Source organism: Crassostrea angulata, chromosome 10 (assembly GCF_025612915.1).
Source record: "Crassostrea angulata isolate pt1a10 chromosome 10, ASM2561291v2, whole genome shotgun sequence".
Classification (NCBI taxonomy): domain Eukaryota; kingdom Metazoa; phylum Mollusca; class Bivalvia; order Ostreida; family Ostreidae; genus Magallana; species Magallana angulata.
In genome coordinates, this window is record NC_069120.1 from 223951 (window position 1) to 245928 (window position 21978).

The following is a 21978-nucleotide window of genomic DNA, read 5'->3' on the forward strand; positions in this document are numbered from 1 at the left end:
AGATCTCGGGTAGCCATTTTTACATGTAAACAAACTGCACCACTTCACTTTACATGGTTGGTGATGTTGTCAAAAAGAATATCAGAGGCAAATAAATTGACATTATTTGTAGTAAAATGTCAAGAGAAATTTGTTTGAATCAAATATTTGTACAAAATGTGTTATAGCTCCCAGGTTGTCCAGGGAAATACCAGGGAGCTACAGACCTATGGCTATATGTTTCATAAAACCAGTTTTATCTATATAGAAGTTCATGCTGTAACATCAATGTCAAAAACAAGAGGTTTTACTCTCCTGGAAGTTTTGCAACTTCTACCAGCTTTTCTATCATTGAGGTTGTCATATTAATGACCGATAGAACAACTTTTACTACCATGGAAGTCTATGTTGTAATTTTGATGTCTGATACAATAAGCATTATTTTTATGGCACTGTTTTCATTATAGTATATTATGTATATAATTGTTACAACAAGCTAATTACTTTCATGGAATTTCAAATTGTAATTTTTATGTCTGATACAACAAAATTTATTCACCATGGAAGTCCATTTTGTAATATTTAGGTCTGATGCAAATTTTGCTACTATGGAAGTCCATGCATGATGTAATTTTTATGTCTGATATACAACAAGTTTTACTACCATGGAAGTCCATGACATAATTTTTATGTCTGATATACAACAAGGTTTACTACCATGGAAGTCCATGTCACTGCCCAGTGCGTCGATGGCTCCGCTCTGTTTGATCCGGACCGCTTTACCGGAGGACAGTGAGTACAGTTTTACCTGGCAGTCTTTCTCAAACTTCCACTTCTCGTACTCCCACTAGGAAGAAAGGAGGCACATTAGTGACAACACAAAAACTCCAGAGGTGTTCAGCAAGTTTATTTCAGATCAGTGTTAGTGTTAGTCAGTACATATAGGATCACTCTGGGTTTTACATTTATGATACATTACACACAGGGAAATATAAACAGTTAATCATTCCAACTCCACTAACAAATTAATTGAATGTGATTATTGCTCTGTACCCCCTCAATGAAACAAAATGTGTTCATCATAAAAAGTGAATTACTGTTGAATTAACTTCATACTTTTGTTTGCTACTTAGCCAGTGCTATCTTAAGTTAAAATTTTGATCCTGTTCAGGCTCTGGGCCATAAAGCTAAAATAGACAAGCGTTTGATCTCGAGCGGCTTTAATTTCATGTAAGAGATGAATATATTAGCTTAAGGTATCAAAGTAGGCTTAGATTAAAGATAAGCTCATCGACAATGTAGGTTTTATGACAATGTGAGCACCAATAGATAACACGTGCACGGGTCAAAGGTGAAGTGCAGGTTGTGAAAAAAGGCATCCTGGGTAATTATAAAGCTCACATAGTCCACATCCAGGGGGCTGCAATTCTGCCACTACCAAGACATCAGCAAATCATACAGATCAATTGGATGGACTGGTATATATTAATGTTCAGTTACATTACAAGTTATAATTACCAGGATTAGTCGGTGGGGATATATTAGGGAGGGATTTTAATTGATAACTTAATTACTGTCAGTCACTACTTTGGTATATAGTTTCCCTACCAATAAGTTAACATTATTTATTTTATTTACAATGAATATGACACAAACTCTAATGAGATCGTTGCATTTGCCAGCTGCTACTAAAAGAATAGAGGACCTTCATTAAAGTAAATCTTACTCAGAATCTCTGAATCTTAAAACCGGGTTCTACATAGCACACAATGTACACAGAGTCACAATGTACACAGGATCTACACACAAGATACACACACACAAGGGACACATAAATCAAGCTACACACACACCCATAACAGACAGAACCTACATCATGATTGTGCTATTGTTTTTCACTAAACAAAAGCTACAGGGTGTTAATCTTTGAATTAAACTTAAAGTGATTTAGTCAATTGCATTTTTAAAATTCTTACAATTGTATTTGCCAAATTAAGTTTCAAAAGGTAAAATAAACAAAAATAAAAGGATATAAAATATATAGATGTTCAACCAAACAAATAAACTACAAAACGAATCAACATATTAACATAAACTAAAGACATCTTATTTAATACCTTTGCTTTCTCCAAGAATGGTAAATTGAATCAAAAATTTATAGTCTCAGTAATCAAAATAAATTAGTCAAAACAGGAATATTCGCAAATGAAATAGTGTTTGGAAGAATCAAGAGATATTAGTCAAAGAAACAAAACAAGAACGTAAATTACCTTAAAAAATGTGGTAATAGAGATTAAATAAATATTTGAAAAAACGGTATATAAATAAAACCCAATGCCATAATAACAAATTATTCAAAATGCTCAAATTACGTTATGCAGACAAAATAGATATATAGTATGAATGGAAGAGTTCTTCAAAATCTTACTTCCCAATAAATCCATACTGTGGAATCATTAAAATTCGTGGGGGCCAATTTTCGTGGATGACCTATATTTTACAGGTTCGTGGGGACGTAATTTCGTGTATTCTATTACACCTATAAAGGGAGGTGTGATTTTAAAACCCAAATCAATTAAATTCGTGGAGGATGTAAATTCGTGGGTGAGAGGTACCCACAAATTCCACGGAAATTGAGCCACCACGAAATCTAATGATTCCACAGTATAAGCAATATTAATTCCCTAATTATATTGCAGTAGTCTTTGATCAAAAGATTCATATCAATGCATATACACCAATTTGCCAATGGTTTAGAAAGCAAAGGTCATCAATATAATACCAGAGACCACACAACAGAGGGTACACAAAACAGTGAAGCACAAACAAACAGACTGACAGCACGCTGTGCTGGCACAAAGCACACCAAGATGTGCTGGACTAGCACAGGGTCTAGCACACTATCAGGTGTCTGGGGAACTCACATTGCGCTTCTCTAGGATATCATCCATGTACTCCTCCTGGACCTTCAGCTCTCGCACGATCTTTCCATCATCCTGTCCCTCATCCAGCCACCTACAGGTAAACAGCGTTAAACTCAGGAAATCAGGGGAATTCTCTCCAATACATTTACCAGTATTTGGTTTTAATAACTTCTTTTTTTCTCCAGCTTAAGTGAAATACTGAGGATTTACTGAAAAAAGCTTAATTTCCAGCTTAATTACAAAAATTCTTTTATAGCCATATAAAACTTCTGAATTATTTCTTGTATAGAAGACTGTTCTTACTTTCCACAGTGAAAGACTGACTCGTCTTTTCCTCTGCCACCAGAGGGCTCCTTGACCACCATCTTCTCCAGGTGCCAGCCATTCCCTGAATAGAATCAAACATTGTGTTCAACCATGAAATATAATAACTAATCTCACATGTTTATGGACTACATTATTTTGATGAGCAGTGACTCTAGGGAAGCTGAATTACCTGCCCCTGTTCCGTCGTGGCCCACGATGATCCTCTTCAGGTGACCTAGGGACACAGCCTCCACAGTAAAGGTGTCAGTCTAAACACAAACCGGAGATAAACAGTTTATTGACAGTACTTGTGCACAGCTCTGCACTTATTGATTGTAACTTAAATATAAGATGATACATTCAGAGAGAAATAACTGGCAATATCATAACACTCTAACAGATGTAACAATCGTGAAGTATCAGTTCAGCCCATGCTTGGACTATGACATAGTAAATCTTTGATACAAGTCTGGAAGGACCTACTTTGCCCTGTTGGAAACAGCCCTTGCTGGGAGAGTAGAGCTGTCGGACCCCTGTGTCGCCACGGTCACCATACATCGTCATGTACACGTTGGCCTCTGTGCAAGCCCCCCACAGGTTTCCTGTGGTCACGTGAACACTGTACCGCACCACTGTAAACCAAAAAACAAACGTAAAATCATTCCTTACAGCATTAGTTCAGTTCTGTCATAAACCAGGCACTCTTGCTCTACAACCTGGCAGGATTGGTTCTCCTTTTCTGACGGCAGGAAGCTCGCGACAAATTTCAAAGTCATCTTCATCTCGCGCAAGCCAGCGACGACAGGTGAAGGTCAGCTCCTCATCTGTGTCCTTGTCACTCATCTTGACCTGGACAAAATAAGAACAGGTAAGGCATGGAATGATGGTGATATGGAAGAGGCAGGGGGGACTTTTGTGCTTCCTTAATAGCTCTATCACATCTGTAAGATATAAATACTGGGGCAAATGTAAGTACTAGAACTGACAAACATTATACCTCATCACATAGCCAGCCTGGAGAATCGCCAGAATTGTCATGACTGATTCGGATCTTGTAAATCTCTCCCACATTTCCTACAGAAATCTACAAAACACAAGACAAGACTTGCATATTAATATCCAAGCTTATAAATCATTGCAATACCTGCATTATACCTCATATTAATACTGCTTACATCAAACTCGTCTGTGCTGCCCGATTTGAAGTTGCTGCCATCCCCGCTGCCGAGAGAGATGGGTCCTGAGTTGCCCTTGTGACCGTACACTGTGATGGTGACCTGAGCCTGTGTCGAGGCGGAGGCGTGTCCATTCGTCTTAATACTCACCTTCCACTCTCCCTCTGAAAGAATCAAAATATCACTGTAATTACCCTGCTTGAACTTCCAAAAAGAAATAGGTTGACTAGTTTTTAAAGAAAACTCATGTAACATTCGCTGTATCCTTTATTAGAAAAAAATCCCTTATTCTACAAAAGGCAAATGACTTAAAACTAAAAACCTTTTTCTTTATTCCAAAATTTTCACTCACTTGTATTGGTCATGCGGTTTCTCTTCACTTTCATACGTTTTGCAATAGAGTCTGAGCCTCTTGTATTCAGGGACACACGTGACATAATTCTGGGGGTGGCGTAGTACCCTCCCCCATCCATGTGTCTGAAAGGCTCTGGCCCACAACACACCAAGGTGTCTGGACCCAGAAACAGTTGATTCAGCCCTCCAACCTACAATTATATCCCCATGAGTTACAAGTATTGATCAACTGATGACTGATGCAATTCCTGTCACGGCATCAATTTGCTGACATTGCTAATTTAAACCCTCACGCATACATTCATCAGTTACTGTACCTTATTTCATATCATTCATGCACTGATGACAGACTTTGACAAGTTGACAAAAGTAATAGACACAAAGGCATCAGATTCAAATTCATGACTTACCCTTTTCCCCTCTGTTGTACACAACTTTCTGACGGCAAACTTGAACATCTCACTGAGATCGTGTAACACTTGTTCGTACTGCTGCGCAGTCCTGCGGTTTAACAGCACTACGTGCCTGTAGGTGGGGTCTCCATTCTTCAGGACCGTAATCTTCTTTGGCTGGCTCTTGTTGTACACAGTAGCCATGTCATATGGCTTCTTGGACTTTTTAAAACGAGGCTCCTTAAAATCAACCTCTTCCCTAAGGATCTGGTTCAGCACCCGCCGACCACTAGGAGGCCTGGCGTAGTGCCACACATCACGACCACCAACGCGATTCATGTCTAATCCATGAACCATCACTCGACTGGAAGAACAAACATATTTTCCCTCATGTGTCAGCGCGTCCAGGTTTGATATCCTGGTGCGACCGGTAGGTGTGGTGATTGATCTCACCCCAAAACCCAGGCCAGGAATTTTACGAGATAGCTCTAAACACAGTGTGTCAAATTTTTTGTATTTGCGAGGATTGAGTGCAATTTTGACCCCTGGAAAACGATAGTCCTCATCTTTGTAGAAGAAGCAGGTTTTGGTGTCATTGCCGGCAGTCATTGAGCTGCGTAAGTTGGCCGTATCTTCCTTCTCGTTTCCCATCTCCACTACGCTCCTACTGTCTGTACCTACATGTTTGGGCTTCTTTCTCTCTGTGGGGGGCTTTGCGTCTTTGGTCTCAGCTTTTTGTCCCCTCTTTGGGTTTCGGCCTTTAGTTTCATCTCCACCATCAGCTGCTATAAATTTTTTCTCATCTGGTTTCTTGGTGTCTTTTGTTGTCTTATCCATTGTCTGAGAAAAAATCAATTCATACATAGTTACCATCACTATAAAAAGCATAATGTAAATATTAACAGATGGGTTTCATTTATGTGCTGATTGATAAAGAGGAAAAGATCAGGATATTGGGATCAATATGTTGATTTTCGAGCTCTAAAATAAACTCCTCAATAGACTTTTCACTTAAATTGTTCTGGTTGTAATTTACAGACAGAAGTGGTTGGTTTCATTGTCAGAGGAGCATGTGATATCATCTAATTGTGTCACAAAAGAGAAAAATATGCACCTTATCCATTATTCACTTGTTGGACTGTTGTAAAATCAAACAAGTCATTCAACAAAATCAATATGTAATGCATACCTATTGTGTTTCATTTTTAAAATGAGATAAAGGCATACAATTAAAAAATGAAAGAGATTGTTTTGGGCTGAATGGTAAGCTGAAACGAAACTTGATTTGTTCCAATCTTCTGGCAGTATGATATCTTATGCATATTAAAGATAAAAAAAAATTGATCATATCTCCACCATATGTGTACATCATCTATAAAACATATGAACTTTGTAACATTTTAGTTCATGATATTTATAGAATGTGTAGTGAGAGATTTTATTCTTCCTGATAATATACTTGTGGTAAAGAACCGTACTATTTTAAACATGTCACATTCATTGTTTGTAAATTCTGGATAAGGAATGAATTAAGTTCTGAACAGCGCTTTGATGATTTCTAGTCACGAGCTCTACCACTAATCTAACAGACTGTATCCTCTGTCCATTTAGCCCAAGCTTCTACAATTATCATCATGTGATGCAGTACATATATAATTTTTCTAGTGTAGGCCTATATATTTGTTATTATGTACAGATTTTAAAACATATACAAAAGTAAATAGGTCTAGTATATATGCAACGTGCAGAAACAAGGTGTCTAATTACCGTTACAGTTTAATGGTGTATTCTCTTGTTATACTCTGTAAATGAAAACATCTATAACGTATGCAACATAACGTTATATACATGTTATACAGAGTAACGTTATCTGGACATAGACAAAATCCAGCGGTGTCGTATTGGCAACTGTATTAACAAAACCAAATAAATATCTAAGATGTGCGATAAACATTATACTAACTTACGGTCCTCTAGATCAATACACAGAGTTCCATGCTTATACGAAAACTGTCAATATCTCTTCAGCTAAGACATGCTCGATGAAAGCTCGTTTCTAATCACGTGACTTTTCAAAACAAACACCTGCTAGTTACATTTCATAGAGAAATCACCCGCATTGCATGGTTCTTAATAAACTCTGTAACAAAATATTCACGTTTTCTGTTGATATTAAGTATCTCTTTCAAAAGACATCCAAGTACAGCCCCAATAATGAAACGGAACAAACGAGAAGTTAGCGATATTTCATAAAGTGGCTTGGTAGCAACAACATGGCCGTCACTCTCTCAGATTTGGTTGTCAAAAGTATATCCAACTTACCAGTGAGTTTGATCAATTATGATTAATTTTCTTATTCCAAAGTAATTCCAATCTTTAACGAGTATTTTGATAAAACTAGAGAACACAGAACACGAAGTAATGTGTGTTTCAGACACAATTACATGTATTTATTTCGAATATTCTCTGTTTTATCACATTGTATAATTGTTACAGCTATATAATGCTCGCATTTTATTGCTGGCTTTAAGACACTATGAATCAGATATGTTATGGTTTTCAAGAGCTGGCCATCTCATGATGCTGAAATAACACCGGTGAATTTTTAATGTTCACGTTTATATAGTTTATATATATAGCCTTGTACTGGTTTAAATATAAAACAGTAGTATACCACCACATCTAAACATTTCCTTACTTTGTATTTACAGAAGAATGAGGGTAAGGCGTTTTTGGCCAGTCAGTTGAAGCTGACATGCCTAGATGACGATGATAATCTAAGGAATGCTATTTATGTAGACTTTCTGTACGACAACTTAATGTTTGCTGTAGAGAAAGGATTTACATGGAGACAAGTGTGTACAGTGGTGACTTTTTGTGATGGAATTCTTAAAGACTCAAAAGGTATAATAACAGTAGTAACTCCATACCTCCCAGCATCAACACACATCATTTGTATCTGTGTGGTGGTAATCACTATGTTAATTTCTTTTTCTGATTTCACGGTTCTTGACTTCTTGTTGCAGACAAAGACATCACAGATGCCCTACAGTTTCTTAAACTTCAGTCTTTTGAGTTGGCAGATGTACTTGGTCAAAGAAATTTTCCTATTTACACAGACTTTGTATTCCAGACCTATCTCAGACACTTTAAACTGTTTAAATATGTGTTTACACAAGAAAGAGACATTTTGAAGCCTACTGTGTCCCTACGAGTTGAGACTCCCGCTGACCCGGGCAGCATGAAACAGAGCAAGCCTGAGCTTGTGTGGGAGTATGAGAAACAGTACGAGAACATACAGAGGGAGGAAGCTGAGCATGCCAACAAACGACTAGAGGAGAAAGCCAAAACTTTGGAAACTGCAGAGAAACAAGCGAAAGAACGACTGGATAAAATAAGTGGGGTTCAGGAGCCCCTCTCTAAGGAGGTAAGTGTACAGTCATCAGACGTCGACAGTATGTACAAAAACTGATTAGGAATTAGAAGTAATAAAAGTACCAGTACTTGGAATAATACATCAAAAATAAATCAGACAGCTCATGTAGAGGTCAAATAAGTAGGCAAAAATAACAATGTTAACAGGTGTGTGAATATCTGTCAAATGTCAGGTTTTCATGCTCAGTGGTCAGAGTGCTGCATGGCGCTGTTTGCCAGGGGCCCTTGGTCCTACCCTTTTGACTTATTTACCACTTGATACAAAAGTACTCCATTTCTCATAGTTTCTGTTATTAAAAGCTACATGTTTTTAAAGTCAACTGTGATATAAAGTACCTTCAGTATCCCAAACATTGATAACCAGAAAACCAAACTAGAACTGCCCTAATGGGACTAATACCCCCGCTAGGCTAATTTCAAATGGGACAAATAATTGAATTGAATAATAATTAAGGTTTGGAACACATATAAAAAAAAAAATTTAGAAATGTAAAAAAAAAAAAAAATAGTTAACAAAGAAAAATTAAAATCAAAATTGTCAGAATTTCACTGTAAATACATATCTATAACAGTAATACATTTACAAATGTATGTATTTGATGATATATTTTTTTTTAATTTAATTGATTTAAAGAAAAACCAACAAAATGACAATAACCCCTCCCTTTGCAGTGAATAGAAATACCGGTAGCCATTTTAGCAATGCTCTTCTGTTGATAAAACTTTCAATATCTTTCTAATAAGAGTCTTGACAGATGCAATTAGTTGTTTCAAATTTTCCTCACTTTCTCCTATGGCACAATTGAACTCCATATCAGAAAATTGATCCCATAGGACTATGATTTTCTTTGATGAGCTTGTTAAATTTAATAAACTCCCAAAACATTACCATAATTACCATACTATGTAAAAATATGTAAAAAAGAAAATTTAATATTACAAACAATTTTAAAATTGCCAAAACACTACAATCATATCAGTAATTTTGAATTTCATTTAAATTAATGCCCAATAGGGTCACTTCATCAAATTACTTGACAAATAAATTTAAACAACCTCTAAAAATAGTTTAACTTCTTCATTAATAATTATATTATTTATTTCCTTATAATGATATACCTTTTGGTTTACATGAAACAGTTTTAAAATAGCCCCAAAACCATCACCCATTTTACAGATTATCAATTTCCCCTAAACACATGCTCCATCTGAACCATGGCTCAGATAATGGCTCCCTTGGGACAAATGAATTCAGCCACACTTGTCTTTGATGTTCTCATTAGCTCCTAAGAATTTATCATTGACAAACAAAAACTTTGCATTGTCAGTTGATAGAATACTTATAAAAAATAATTTTTTTTTTATTAATTAAGACATAAAGACAAAAAACTCCACCTGGATGTATTTATATAAATATATTTTAGAGTGTTTTCTATTAATTAATTAATAAAATCTGTAAGGATTACCTCCCTTACTTTTCAACATTTGTGTACAATATATAGAATAAGGAAAATGAAAACTGTCATAAAATCATTAAATCTTGTCTGATCTTAAAAAAAATTGCAGGTGCACATCTTCAGATGGTTTTCAACATATGTACAAATTTTCAAACTGTTCCATGCAGTAATAAAAAATTCTATAGGGGGGACAAAGTTGCGTCTACAGACAGACGGACAGACGGACAGACAGACAGACGGACGGACGGACAGACGGACAGGGTGAAACCAATATACCCCCCTAAACTTCGTTTGCGGGGGTATAACAAGAAATGAGTTTGAGTCCCAAACAGTTTCTTAATGTATTCAAACTTCTAAATCTTGGATCTCTTGGATATCCCAGAGACTTTGTCCTGTCTACAGTTTAAAAATCGACCAAGTTTGGCTGTACATGTATCAATATCTTTCTATTCTAAACATGAAGTTTTGGTTTTATTTAAACTATAATAAAACAATTTGAAATGGTTTCATATATAAATGTTTTGTATCTATCTGTACATCAATCAATGAAGCTTGGTTTACCTTCAGAAAGTGGGCGAGTTAATCCAGGAGATCATTGGTTCCTACTCCTCCCTCGTCGTGGAGAAGGTCAAGTGTAACATCGCCGACGTACAGGAGGACCTCGAGTTCAAGCTGGCCAGGACCAGATTACCGCGGCCGCAGGCATTAGGTATCCGTCTGGTTCATCATCGTGTAAAAGTAAAGTCTCGTTGCACATGGAAAAAGAGACTTAACTCCTTTCTCATTACCACTCATATTACATACTAGGGCTTTCAGTGAGGTGAATTACTCATTTGAAGAGGCTTTTTAAAAATTACTTAATTCCATTAGTTTTTGCCAATTATCAGTATATAATTTGAAGCTGCTAATTCTTATCATTGAAATGATGAAAATCTTCTCCTGTTTCCCCTTACTGAAAGCCCCGACTTCCAGTTTCTCCCAGTCTGATAATCTCGTGTTCTTTTGTAGGCCCTCCACCAAGATTTAACCTGAAGCCCAAAACGCCAGTACCAACACCCAAGAAAACGCCCCCAAAGAGCCCCAAAAGTGAGCGCAAGAAGTCTGGCAATTCTCGATCCAAAAGTCGAAATAAGTAACCCATTTGGATAACATTATTTTGGAAGTACATTCTTTAACTATTGCTCTGATTATCTGGAATGTTAACGATGATACAGTCATTAAAAAACTTGTCTTAATATTGCATCCATCATCTTGTTGAAATATTGTAACTTCATAAACTTACATACACATGTATATATAACAAAATAAATTATTTATAATGGCAGTGGTTTTCAGTAGTTTGTCATGATAGCCACACTATAATAATACATCATTTGGCATGCCTATAGCTTTCAGTATTGACTTCTACTTGGCTGGTACCTTGCAGTGAGAAGATAAGTCTTGGATGTTAAAATATACTGTCTGTTTGTACACCAGACAATGAGTTTCTTTGAACCCCTAATGTAGATCACTAAGTAAGGATATAAAATAACCCAATAGAAGGCCATGTTTCTGAGGAATTTCAATATAAATATTCATAATAAATTTGACTAATAAGTAATCTTGATTAATCAACTTCTTAAGGTCAGACGACATGTTCCTCAATTTTTAATAACATTTTTAAGGAATTTGTTAATGGTTTACTACTTCTCTGACAAGCTTTCTTGCAAAAAATTAGGATACCTTACCAGGCATTTCTACAAAACACTAGAGAATGCAATTTCCTATAAAATCTTCTTAAAAATCCACTTGAATTGCTGATATAAAAATAAATAAATAATACAGCACAGTGAAATTCACTATATTGGGCCGGGCTTTGAACTCACAACCTCTAGAACCTACGCTCCTGGCAGAGAGCGGCCACATCTCTAACCACTAAGCCATCTAGGAATACATCCATACACAAATAAATTTTAATCATTTTAAAAATCATTTGCATTATAAAAATAATAATTTTTATTGGAACTCTTTATTACGAGGAGATACAAAAAAGATGCTCGAGGAACGTGTCGTCTGACCTTAAGGTGATGAAAAAAATGAAAGTACTATTTAAAACGATTTGTCTTCTGTATTCACAAAAGGGTTCAAAATCGGAAAATATGCAAATGTTGAATGCTTTGCTATAAGGATAAGCAGTAATGTATTCCAGGTTTTGGCCAGCAATTTTGTTTTAATATCAATCTACGCAAGCGAATCAAATGGGTCTGTTTTGATCAGATTGGGAGTTCCATAATCCCTACAATAGCTCTGCAGAAATACAACAAAGCACAGAGTTTGAATTTCCAGGATTTATTTTCTAAGGTCCACATGAGTCACAGAGGGTCTTCACTGACAATGGCAGTCTATAAATAGTCACTTAGTTCAGATCTTGATCAAAACTCGAAGCGGAAATCAAAGTAACTGGGATCAAAATAGTGAACTCTGACATAGCCGTCCTCTCCTCCACTGCTGTAACTGTGGATGCAAAAAATAAATCTGTACAGTATTCATTAACAATGACGTCAATTAATAGCAATAAACGAAAATAAAGGATTCGTATCAATTCTATCATTTTACATAATGAGTTTTGACAAATAACCCCAAGTTAAACATCCTCAACTTATTTATGAACTGATAGGTACAAAGATGACATAGTCTGAACCTACTCATCATTATATTTACTATATCTAACACTTCACATATTGCTGATAGAGACGCTTTACCTTTTGCCATCTGGATGAAATGCTGTACTGTTGATTGGACCAAAATGACCTTTGACCCTCCCAAATTCCTCCTCAAACACGAGATGGTAGAACCGGGCATCGAATTTGCCAACTTTGGTGGATGTGGTGGTGACATCCATAGCTTCCTGACCACCACCCAGCACCACCTGTTAAAAAAAAAAACGGTCAAGGTTACAGTCATGCTTCCATTGCTGTAACTGTACATTTATAATGAGATTCAATTAAACAACTCTTGAAACCAACCCTCTTAAAATATAACAAGATTTTCATGGGACAGTTTACTCATTATAAACCATGATTAGTATAAATTAGGTAGCTATTGAGTTCATTCCTTATAATTTAATTTTCTGCAATTAACTGTAGAAAAAGATCTGTTATTTGATTTTTAAGATGACATTTAATTGTACAATATTCAAAAGTAACATCAGGCTTTAATACATTTTGACTTTAGTCTTATGTAACAAAGGCAACATTCTTTACATGATATATAGAGTAATTTTTCAGCCAATCAGAAAGCATGTTTCAACCAATATTAAATGAAATCAGAAATGAACAGAAGACTACCAAATTACTGACATGGTCATAGATAGGCGATAAGGAGGCCGAGTTGACGGGTCGCTCTGTCTTGTAGGTCTTCATGTGGCCAAGTGTCGCCGTCTCAAACAACTGAAATAAGAAATAAAATTACACAATTTTCAAAATTAATAAATTAGTACAATGGTGAAAATTGATTTCAAAAAGTTTTGTGGGTCACAAAAAGCAGGTCTATCACTGAATCTATTCGGTATATAATGTGTAGCTGCTTTGTTCAAATTTTTGTTCAGTAAGTAACCTTCAACCATTCGTTATTGAGCCCTCAAACTGTAAATATTACTGCACATATCTTCCTTAGATACTTAAATTTCTGTAAGCATAACAATCCACGTAAATAAATAAAGAACATGTGATCTGGCAGACTAAAACATTGTATGTTGAGAACATCAAAGGTTAGTCCAAAAGTACCTGCTAGTTTGTTGCTATCTTAGGACAGTTTTCAAGCATACTGTATACAGGGTTATTTTTGCCCCGTGTAATTTTTGCCCCGTGTAATTTTCGCCCTTCTACCATTGCAATGAGTTTCACCCTGTCTTGAATTTGCCAGACACAGTTGTGTTTAAAGAGAGATAATTTGACAGATTACAACTCGCTCAATCTTAAATTTGCCTGCTTACAACAAGGGTAAAAGGGGCGAAAATAAAAAGGCGGCAAATATTTCCTTGTTTACCGTAATTCACAAACTTTTCTGAAACTTTGTTTCTTCACACTATGTGACTTAAATTTTAATGAATGAATATTTCACATAATATAAGGGTTATTTCTGCAAGGACTGTAGCCAAATGAATCGGTATTTATAATGCATGTTCCACTGAAAGTCAAGGGTAAAACGAAAGGAGTAGCATTTAATTACCACAGCATAGGATGGGATGAAGGAATGCAAGCAAAAAGAGTATTATAATGAGATGAAACCTTTACGGTTCAAGTCCAGTGCATGAATTTACACAGGCGTATAGTTAAAGTATAAAACCAGGTGTACATTTACCTTTGCTGTGGTATCCTTTGAGGCAGAAATGAGCATGGACATGTCCTTGGAGAGTTGGAGGTCATTGATTTGCTTACTGTGTTCTTTACAGCTGTTAATTTTGTCCCCAGATTTAAGGTCATAATGACAAATCTCTCCGTTTTCGTGTCCAGTGATGATGTACTCTTCATAAGGCCCCCACACCGCTGATGTGATCTTACTGCTGCTGATGGGAATTACCATCGTGGGTTCACCATTCCCTGGAATAAACACAAATGCCTTATCTATAGTCCCTGTAACCTTCAAAGACATGCTTTTTATTATTAAATAGTTTGCTTTATCAGAATAAAAAAGAAATTCAACATTTCAAAAAAAAAAAAAATATTAGGCAATACTTGCCAGCAATAAATAAGAAGAATTTTATTGAAAAGGCAAGCTAACCTAAATGGGTTTTAATGACGTTTGGATGAAAATGCAAGTTATGATTTGTTTCTGGACTTACTTATATCATTTAAGTCAAAGATGTGGATTTCGCATGGTCGTCCCATTGTTTTGTCAGTTGTGTACATGATGTAACGGCCACTGAAGGAGAAGCCGCATGTCCTGACAGCTGTCGCCGTGTCCAGTGAAGCCAAGGTTTTACCTGCACATATCAAGCACTGATTAATGGAGATATGAAAAATAAACAAAACAGACCCAATCTGACAGAGAGTTATTCCGACAAACAAACAAACTGCTTACTAAACATGCTAAAATCAACTGAAAAAAAAAATATCAATAAAATCAAAATGTTAAAAAGTAAAACAAATTCTTCTACCTTTTCAACTATAAATTTCTCTGAACATTTCTACTTGATCACCTTTTCTCCATAACAAATCAACTTTATTGTGTAAGGTAGCTATAGCACACTATTTTTGATAATGCTTCTCTCATTTAGTCATTCAATCTGTACTCTCTCTCAGTATTGCCCTTTTGAAAATTTCCTTAATCCTCTTTCTTGCCAGTAATTTTCTTGTCTTTCTATGATTTAGTGCTCACTGCCAGTGCTTTCTCACTGCCTTCACTGCCAGTGCCTCCTCACTGCTGACACTGACAATGCTTTCTCACTGCTGACACTGCTAGTACTTTCTCACTGCCTTCACTGCCAGTGCTTTCTCACTGCCTTCACTGCCAGTGCTTTCTCACTGTTGACACTGCTAGTGCTTTCTCACTGCTGACACTGCTAGTGCTTTCTCACTGCTGACACTGCCAGTGCTTTCTCACTGCTGACACTGCTAGTGCATCCTCACTAATGACACTGCCAGTGCTTTCTCATTGCTGACACTGCCAGTGCTTTCTCATTGCTGACACTGCTAATGCTTTCTCACTGCTAACACTGCCAGTGCTTTCTCACTGCTAACACTGCCAGTGCTTTCTCACTGCCTTCAGTGCCAGTACTTTCTCACTGTTGACACTGTCAGTGCTTTCTCCTTGCTGACACTGCCAGTACTTTCTTACTGCTTTCACTGCCAGTGCTTTCTCACTGCTAACACTGCCAGTGCTTTCTCACTGCCTTTACTGTCAGTGCTTTCTCACTGTTGACACTGCCAATGCTTTCTCACTGTTGTCACTGCTAGTGCTTTCTCATTGCTGACACTGCTAATGCTTTCTCATTGCTGACACTGCTAATGCTTTCTCACTGCTGACACTGCCAGTGCTTTCTCACTGCTAACACTGCCAGTGCTTTCTCACTGCTAACACTGCCAGTGCTTTCTCACTGCCTTCAGTGCCAGTACTTTCTCACTGTTGACACTGTCAGTGCTTTCTCCTTGCTGACACTGCCAGTACTTTCTTACTGCTTTCACTGCCAGTGCTTTCTCACTGCTAACACTGCCAGTGCTTTCTCACTGCCTTTACTGTCAGTGCTTTCTCACTGTTGACACTGCCAATGCTTTCTCACTGTTGTCACTGCCAGTGCTTTCTCACTGCCTTTACTGTCAGTGCTTTCTCACTGCTGACACTGCCAATGCTTTCTCACTGTTGACACGGTCAGTACTTGATTATTACCAACACTGCCAGATCTTCCTCACTACCAAAAATGTCAATGCTTACTTGCCCCTGACACAATCAGTGCTTGCTGACTACTGACACTCTCAGTTACCTGTTTCACAATCCCACAGTTTACAGGTGTTGTCTGCACTTGCTGTCAGCACTTTTGTTGACTCCCCTGGAAGCAGTTCAGGAAAACCAGAATTTGTGTTCATCATGTTAACAAAATATTTTTAAAATCTCTGTTCATCTTGAATCTAATAATCTAGGACTTCCATTTTTCCATATTCAATTTGAACTCCTACATATTTTAAAATTTTTTTTTTATATAAAAACTGCTTTATAGGATCATAATGATTTTATAGTAACAAAGGATACAGTTGACATCAATGTTCCACACAGCGCCATTATGGCCTCTGAAAGAACCCAGTCTTTCTCCATTCAGAGAGTACCAGACATTGGGCTGCGAGTCTTTAGCACAGGAAAATATCAGATCTCCTTCCCTATTATACTTGATTTGAGTGATGGACCGCTCGTGTCCATGCAAGAGAATTGGTTTCTGAAATGTATGAATAAAATAAAAAATTTCAATTAAAATTAAGATTCACATTGACTTTAAGTAAAGCCTTTTTTATCTTCACTTGTTTGGTTGCATCGAAGAGATGTCTGATATCAAATTAAATAGATGGTAACAGGTGGGTTCACCCCAAACACGAGTTTGCACCAAGAGGTTTCGTACCAATTGGTTTCTCCTTGTTTCAAACTTTCAATACAGGTGGCATAATGGCTGAAGCTCTAACACTTGTATCCATCACACTAAACATACCTCAAATGTTTGATAACATTGTGTTTTATGAAACAACTATTAAATGTTATAAACATTTGTTCTGTTTGAAGGGAAGGCATTTTTAACCAATTTTCTGAGTTTACACTTAATTATGTATAAAACAATGTAAAACTGTAAATGATTTTCTAGTTATAGAGAATTGTTAATTTAAAGTTAATTTTTCACATTACTAAATGATTTCTTAATTATTTCCAGAGCTGTAAAATTTTACGCTGCATTTCAGTTAACTTACGGATAAAATTATTATGAAATTAAAATAAGAAATACAGAGAGCTCTGCACCAAGTTAGAACTGTATGTTAAATTTTAATGATGCCTTATTTCATATTTGTATCAGTCATTAATAAAATGACACTTTTAAAAATACTTACAGTTTTAATTACCCCAATGAATACAACTTGCCATAACAAAATATTTAAGTAAAATGATACTGTAGTAGGAAAGGAGGAATGAGTTTATAAATACAACGAAAACATATGGCTGGACCGAGAATCGAACCCGGAACCCCTGCAACTCTAATCAGGAGCTCTACCACTGAGCTACCCAGGCCGATATCCACGGTCCATATAGCCCCAACTACTACATTTTCCTCCCTCCTTAAATAGTCTTTGACCCCGAAGACCCAACACAAGTTCACCTTGTCAGGACATATATATATATATATATATATATGCCTGAACAAGGAAGGCCCCAGCACCATCTGTAGTAGGAAAGGAGGAATGAGTATATAAATACAACGAATGGCTGGACCGGGAATCGAACCCAAGACACCTGCAACTCTAGTCAGGAGCTCTACCACTGAGCTACCCAGGCCGATATCCACGGTCCATATAGCCCCAACTACTACAATACTTTCGGAAAAACTTTCCAAAGGATCGGCCTCTCCCTCTTATCATTGAGTTTAATTAAACTGCTCATCGTTATTGATCAGATGAGCACCCGACAATCAGTGTCTGAGTACTTGGGGCAAATCTAATCAGAGTGAATAAGAGATCAGAGTCAAATGACCCGTTTCGCCAAAACCTCCAGCTTGACGAGATTGTTTAAGCGAGCAATTACCCAGATAATGTGCCTCTAATTCTAAATGGGTTAACGTGATAAAATTTTACATTTGAATTTTATGTCAAGACTACTTACAGTTTGATAAAACTGAGACATGGAAACCATTGTATATTTAAATGTATCACTGTCTAGAACAAGGAAAACATCCCCCCCCCCCCAATAAAATTATGTATGAATCATAGATAATCAACATAAGTCTCATGGCCTCATGTAGAACGTTATATCTATTGCAACTATTGAGATGAAGACTATCCATATAAGCTAATAATGAAGTACAATTGAATAAAAATGGCGTTTTTCTATCAATTATGCTCACCATACTGTCAGTGTCGAGTGTGTGTTCGACCATGAGACCGGAAGTAAGAAAAGGCCAATGTAATTTGTTAACTTGTTCCAAGATATAAGGGGTGTCTTCCGTCTCGTTCCCTAGAAGTTTCACCTCAATTACTATAAAAAAGGAGTAATCTTTGTTTTATATAAGCAAAATTTTAAAGGTTTTACAAGTTGTTTTGTGTGCAAACTACGTATTCAAGTACAGAACTAATGCGTCTTTTCATCACTCAGACCTGCAAAGCTGCAGGTTTTTTTTTTAAAAGATCTAAAGATATTTTACAAATATGAAAGGGGCTCATTGGTATGTTAGTCGGCATAGCCTTGTGTGTCATTGAACTGACGATATCCAAATATATGCGATCAATATTTAAGTCGTATAAACCATAAACATGTGGGCCTAAAAGTATACATTTCTAAAATTTACTTGTTTGCCAAAAACTGACTGGGCAGTGAGAATCCCGATAACAGTGTTCAAACACTTTATTCGCGAATAGACAAAGAACCGTCTCTGTGCTCTCGGTCAACGAAAGGAGAGAGCCCTGAATATGGGACAGGCTAATTGTGCACCCGTTAGGGACTTATGGTATGGTCCTGAGTTACGACCAGACTGGAAAAAAGAGCCCACGTTTGATCCCTTCGTTGGCTTTCCCAATGGAAGGAAAATTAGAGGTATGTATGCTTGAATGTATAGAGGAAATTCGAAACAACACTTTTCTAAATTAATGTTTACTAAGCTAAACAATTTATGTACATGATTGCATGATTAATACTCGTTTTTTTTCCCTTCAAGATCCCAAAGTAACACTCGAAGAGATGGATGCTCACCTTCTCCCATTGAGAAGAAGGGATTATTGTGCATACATGTACATAAAATTTTTGGACTGCAAGAAAGATAATAAATGGCCATATCTGCCTTGTGATCTTGTATTTCAGGATTTTCAGGCGTGTGAACATGAAGAGTAAGTTTAAAAGTCATATTTTCAGCAGTGAAATTATGTAAATATAATAAAAACATTTTTTCTTTCAACACTTTTTGTGGCTTATTGGTGCTAATATTAATTAACCTTTTTATCCATTTGTTAGGTTATATCATTATTTGAGTCAACAACATCTTGTTTTTTGTGCTTTTAACTCGCCCAGAATTTGCCAAGTTTTACAATTAACTACACCAGTTATCAGCTTTGTGATGATAACAAATTAAAATCAATGTACATCAGTCATGTTGAATTAATACTCTGCAAACGTTACTTGAATTATGCCCCTCGTGGGGTCAGACTAAAGGTTGAAGGGGGTATGATGCATAAGCGAAAGTTGAAAACTCATAAAATTATCCCTTTGTTATCATACACTAATAAACCAAATAGAAGAGTAAGTTGACTATTCAATACGTAATTGTGCAATCATGCGTTCAACTATTTTATGAACCCCTCAGAATTTAGTGAATTCCTTTTGTTTATGTGTTGCTATTATATGTCCAATCAAAGAAGGTATATAATGACATATCACAAAGAGAGATTAAATTAACTTATTTTTCACTTCCCCCACTGCTAAAAGTGCCAAAATGTAAATTTATTTAGCAGGTAAACAATGAATGTTTAGGCTCATGTTTAAAACTATTCAAGAATGTTTTAAAGGAAACTTACTTTCCTTTATTTGTGACAGACAACTGATTTAAAAAATGTCAGTCCCATATGCATGTATGCTTTAAACTTGAACTCTCAGTTTAGCTGATAATTGCTTTTAACCTATAACTGGTACAGTACCAGTATATCCGGTTATTTTCCTGTGTCACAAAATTTGCAAAAATGGAGAAAATGTGTAATTTTTTATTTGCCTCAGATATTTTTTGCAATTTAAAAGTTTCTTATAGTTAACAATACCTTATATAATTTCTCCATATTGAATGTTTTGCAATGTAAAAGTGGTAGCAAAAAAGCAAAAATTAGATTATCCTAAAAATCTTTGGAAATATACTCAGAACACCTCAAAAAATTCTTTAGTGTTGTCACACGGAGTACTTTCATGTCATTTGACATGTAAAATCCCAGTAGATTTTTAATTTTTAGCCATTATTGAAACCTGACAAGCTAGAGTTGGCATTTCAAAAGATGAATCTTTGGATTTTTTTATTCTGGATTTTTTTATACTATATCATAATGAATTGTCTTTTCTTTTCACTCTTAAAAATGACATTCAATGATTATTTTCAGTTTTGTGCTAAGAATGAAAGAATATGAAAGAGAAAGAAGACTGATGGTTCGGGAGGCGAGAATTAAAAGTAAAATGGCCCGAGGTGAAATGTGAGGAAATGTTACAAGTGACAAGGACATGGACAGATTGACTCTTGTAGATTTGTTGATAATGAATTTAATTAAAATATGCTTACACATGCTTACACATGTTGAGTTTCTTTCTTAACCTGTCTTAGGTGGGACATTCCCATTGCACATACCTTATTTTTTTTTGATATTCTGATAGATGTATATAGCACAAAGTTGACCTGTACACATTTTAATGCCCATGTTACTGTAAAGGCTATTACATTTTTTAAATTAATAGCTGTGTAATTTTATGTTGCGTTTTTATGGAAAAGAGTTTCAGCTAAATCACATCACCAAAATGCATGTTTGTAAAAAAAAATTTAGGTAAATTTAGAAAGCAAATCTATGCTAACCTACTGAAAAATCAAATTTTGCTTCATATTGCACAAGCTTAATAAAATCTGTTTACAGTACACATGCAATAGCATATTATCTGGTAATTCATGCTTTACCCTTGGACTTGACATCCTGTTAAAATTTGCCCATATCTAAATTGTTACTAGTTCTAAACTTGCTTAATACATGTAACTTGCTTGGATGGATGTATCGGGGGATACTGAAAGACAAGACCAACTTGGATGCAAAATCTGAGCCTTAAGGTTCCTCACTACATCCATGCAGACTTATTTCTGTAAGACTACATCACAAGATGACGATATAAAGTTTTGTTGTATAAAACTGTATCAATTGAGTTGGTTGTATATCCTCATAGCAAAGTGGTTAAAGTAACGGGCTTGTGAACCACAGATCACCAGTTGGAATCCGACTAAGGATTAATTTTGTTTAATTATGTTTACTGAATTCTATTTTATTAAATATCATTTTTTTATCCAAAATTGCACGTTTCATCTCCTTGACCTACATACTTCTTATTCATTATTCTATAGTAATGAGTATATGTTGTGGGAAATAATAAAGAACAAATGCCTTTTGATGATTGCATCTAAGTCATTATTTCCATTCTAAAACAAACAAATTGGAAAGCTGGTATAACATGTGATATTATTTATTGTTATATTTTAATGTTAAATACTGAAATCTGATTG

General features: G+C 35.9%; 4 protein-coding genes across 8 annotated transcripts in view; 2 read left to right on the forward strand and 2 right to left on the reverse strand.

Annotated features, from left to right (window-relative positions):
- LOC128167854 (lipoxygenase homology domain-containing protein 1-like) overlaps nt 1-7233 on the reverse strand; it is a 47706-nt gene extending 40473 nt beyond the window's left edge. For 3 of the 5 annotated variants that reach the window (XM_052833795.1, XM_052833794.1, XM_052833792.1), the window contains exons 1-11: nt 7098-7233; nt 5149-5970; nt 4737-4929; nt 4385-4548; nt 4207-4293; nt 3926-4058; nt 3693-3841; nt 3400-3478; nt 3207-3291; nt 2904-2994; nt 697-826 (exon numbers count right to left, since the gene is read on the reverse strand). In XM_052833795.1, the coding sequence (XP_052689755.1) occupies nt 697-826; nt 2904-2994; nt 3207-3291; nt 3400-3478; nt 3693-3841; nt 3926-4058; nt 4207-4293; nt 4385-4548; nt 4737-4929; nt 5149-5967 (1930 nt within the window). In that variant the 5' untranslated portion in view covers nt 5968-5970; nt 7098-7233. Of the gene's footprint in view, nt 1-696; nt 827-2903; nt 2995-3206; nt 3292-3399; nt 3479-3692; nt 3842-3925; nt 4059-4206; nt 4294-4384; nt 4549-4736; nt 4930-5148; nt 5995-7093 lie in introns of those variants that run through there. The other 2 variants (XM_052833793.1, XM_052833796.1) reach the window with 2 other exon arrangements.
- Nucleotides 7234-7317: 84 nt separating this feature from the next.
- On the forward strand, nt 7318-11346 carry LOC128167856 (uncharacterized protein C8orf74 homolog). Its single transcript, XM_052833798.1, has 5 exons — nt 7318-7454; nt 7842-8034; nt 8157-8557; nt 10590-10731; nt 11031-11346. Exons 1-5 carry the CDS (start codon nt 7404-7406, stop codon nt 11156-11158), a joined length of 915 nt encoding a protein of 304 aa, XP_052689758.1. The 5' UTR covers nt 7318-7403; the 3' UTR covers nt 11159-11346.
- A 988-nt stretch (nt 11347-12334) lies between these two features.
- Nucleotides 12335-18631, reverse strand: LOC128167277 (eukaryotic translation initiation factor 3 subunit I-like). Its single transcript, XM_052832893.1, has 8 exons — nt 18595-18631; nt 16749-16929; nt 16483-16548; nt 14845-14985; nt 14364-14602; nt 13361-13450; nt 12764-12930; nt 12335-12515 (listed from the first exon to the last, which is right to left on the reverse strand). Exons 1-8 carry the CDS (start codon nt 18625-18627, stop codon nt 12434-12436), a joined length of 999 nt encoding a protein of 332 aa, XP_052688853.1. The 5' UTR covers nt 18628-18631; the 3' UTR covers nt 12335-12433.
- Nucleotides 18632-19090: 459 nt separating this feature from the next.
- LOC128167279 (NADH dehydrogenase [ubiquinone] 1 beta subcomplex subunit 7-like) lies at nt 19091-21006 on the forward strand. The gene is made up of 3 exons (XM_052832895.1): nt 19091-19280; nt 19402-19570; nt 20822-21006. Exons 1-3 carry the CDS (start codon nt 19157-19159, stop codon nt 20913-20915), a joined length of 387 nt encoding a protein of 128 aa, XP_052688855.1. The 5' UTR covers nt 19091-19156; the 3' UTR covers nt 20916-21006.
- Nucleotides 21007-21978: the final 972 nt, after the last annotated feature.

What these genes read in the sequence shown, in the direction of transcription:
- LOC128167856 (XM_052833798.1), top strand. Translation starts at nt 7,404, where the DNA reads ATGGCCGTCACTCTCTCAGATTTGGTTGTCAAAAGTATATCCAACTTA. An exon ending in AATTCTTAAAGACTCAAAAG is followed by an intron (nt 8,035 to 8,156) that starts GTATAATAACAG and finishes TTCTTGTTGCAG; the next exon opens with ACAAAGACATCACAGATGCC. An exon ending in AGGAGCCCCTCTCTAAGGAG is followed by an intron (nt 8,558 to 10,589) that starts GTAAGTGTACAG and finishes GTTTACCTTCAG; the next exon opens with AAAGTGGGCGAGTTAATCCA.
- LOC128167277 (XM_052832893.1), bottom strand. Translation starts at nt 18,627, where the DNA reads ATGGTCGAACACACACTCGACACTGACAGTATG. An exon ending in CACTCGACACTGACAGTATG is followed by an intron (nt 16,930 to 18,594) that starts GTGAGCATAATT and finishes CATACATTTCAG; the next exon opens with AAACCAATTCTCTTGCATGG. An exon ending in TATCGCCTATCTATGACCAT is followed by an intron (nt 12,931 to 13,360) that starts GTCAGTAATTTG and finishes TTTTTTTAACAG; the next exon opens with GTGGTGCTGGGTGGTGGTCA.
- LOC128167279 (XM_052832895.1), top strand. Translation starts at nt 19,157, where the DNA reads ATGGGACAGGCTAATTGTGCACCCGTTAGGGACTTATGGTATGGTCCT. An exon ending in CAATGGAAGGAAAATTAGAG is followed by an intron (nt 19,281 to 19,401) that starts GTATGTATGCTT and finishes TTTCCCTTCAAG; the next exon opens with ATCCCAAAGTAACACTCGAA. An exon ending in CAGGCGTGTGAACATGAAGA is followed by an intron (nt 19,571 to 20,821) that starts GTAAGTTTAAAA and finishes GATTATTTTCAG; the next exon opens with TTTTGTGCTAAGAATGAAAG.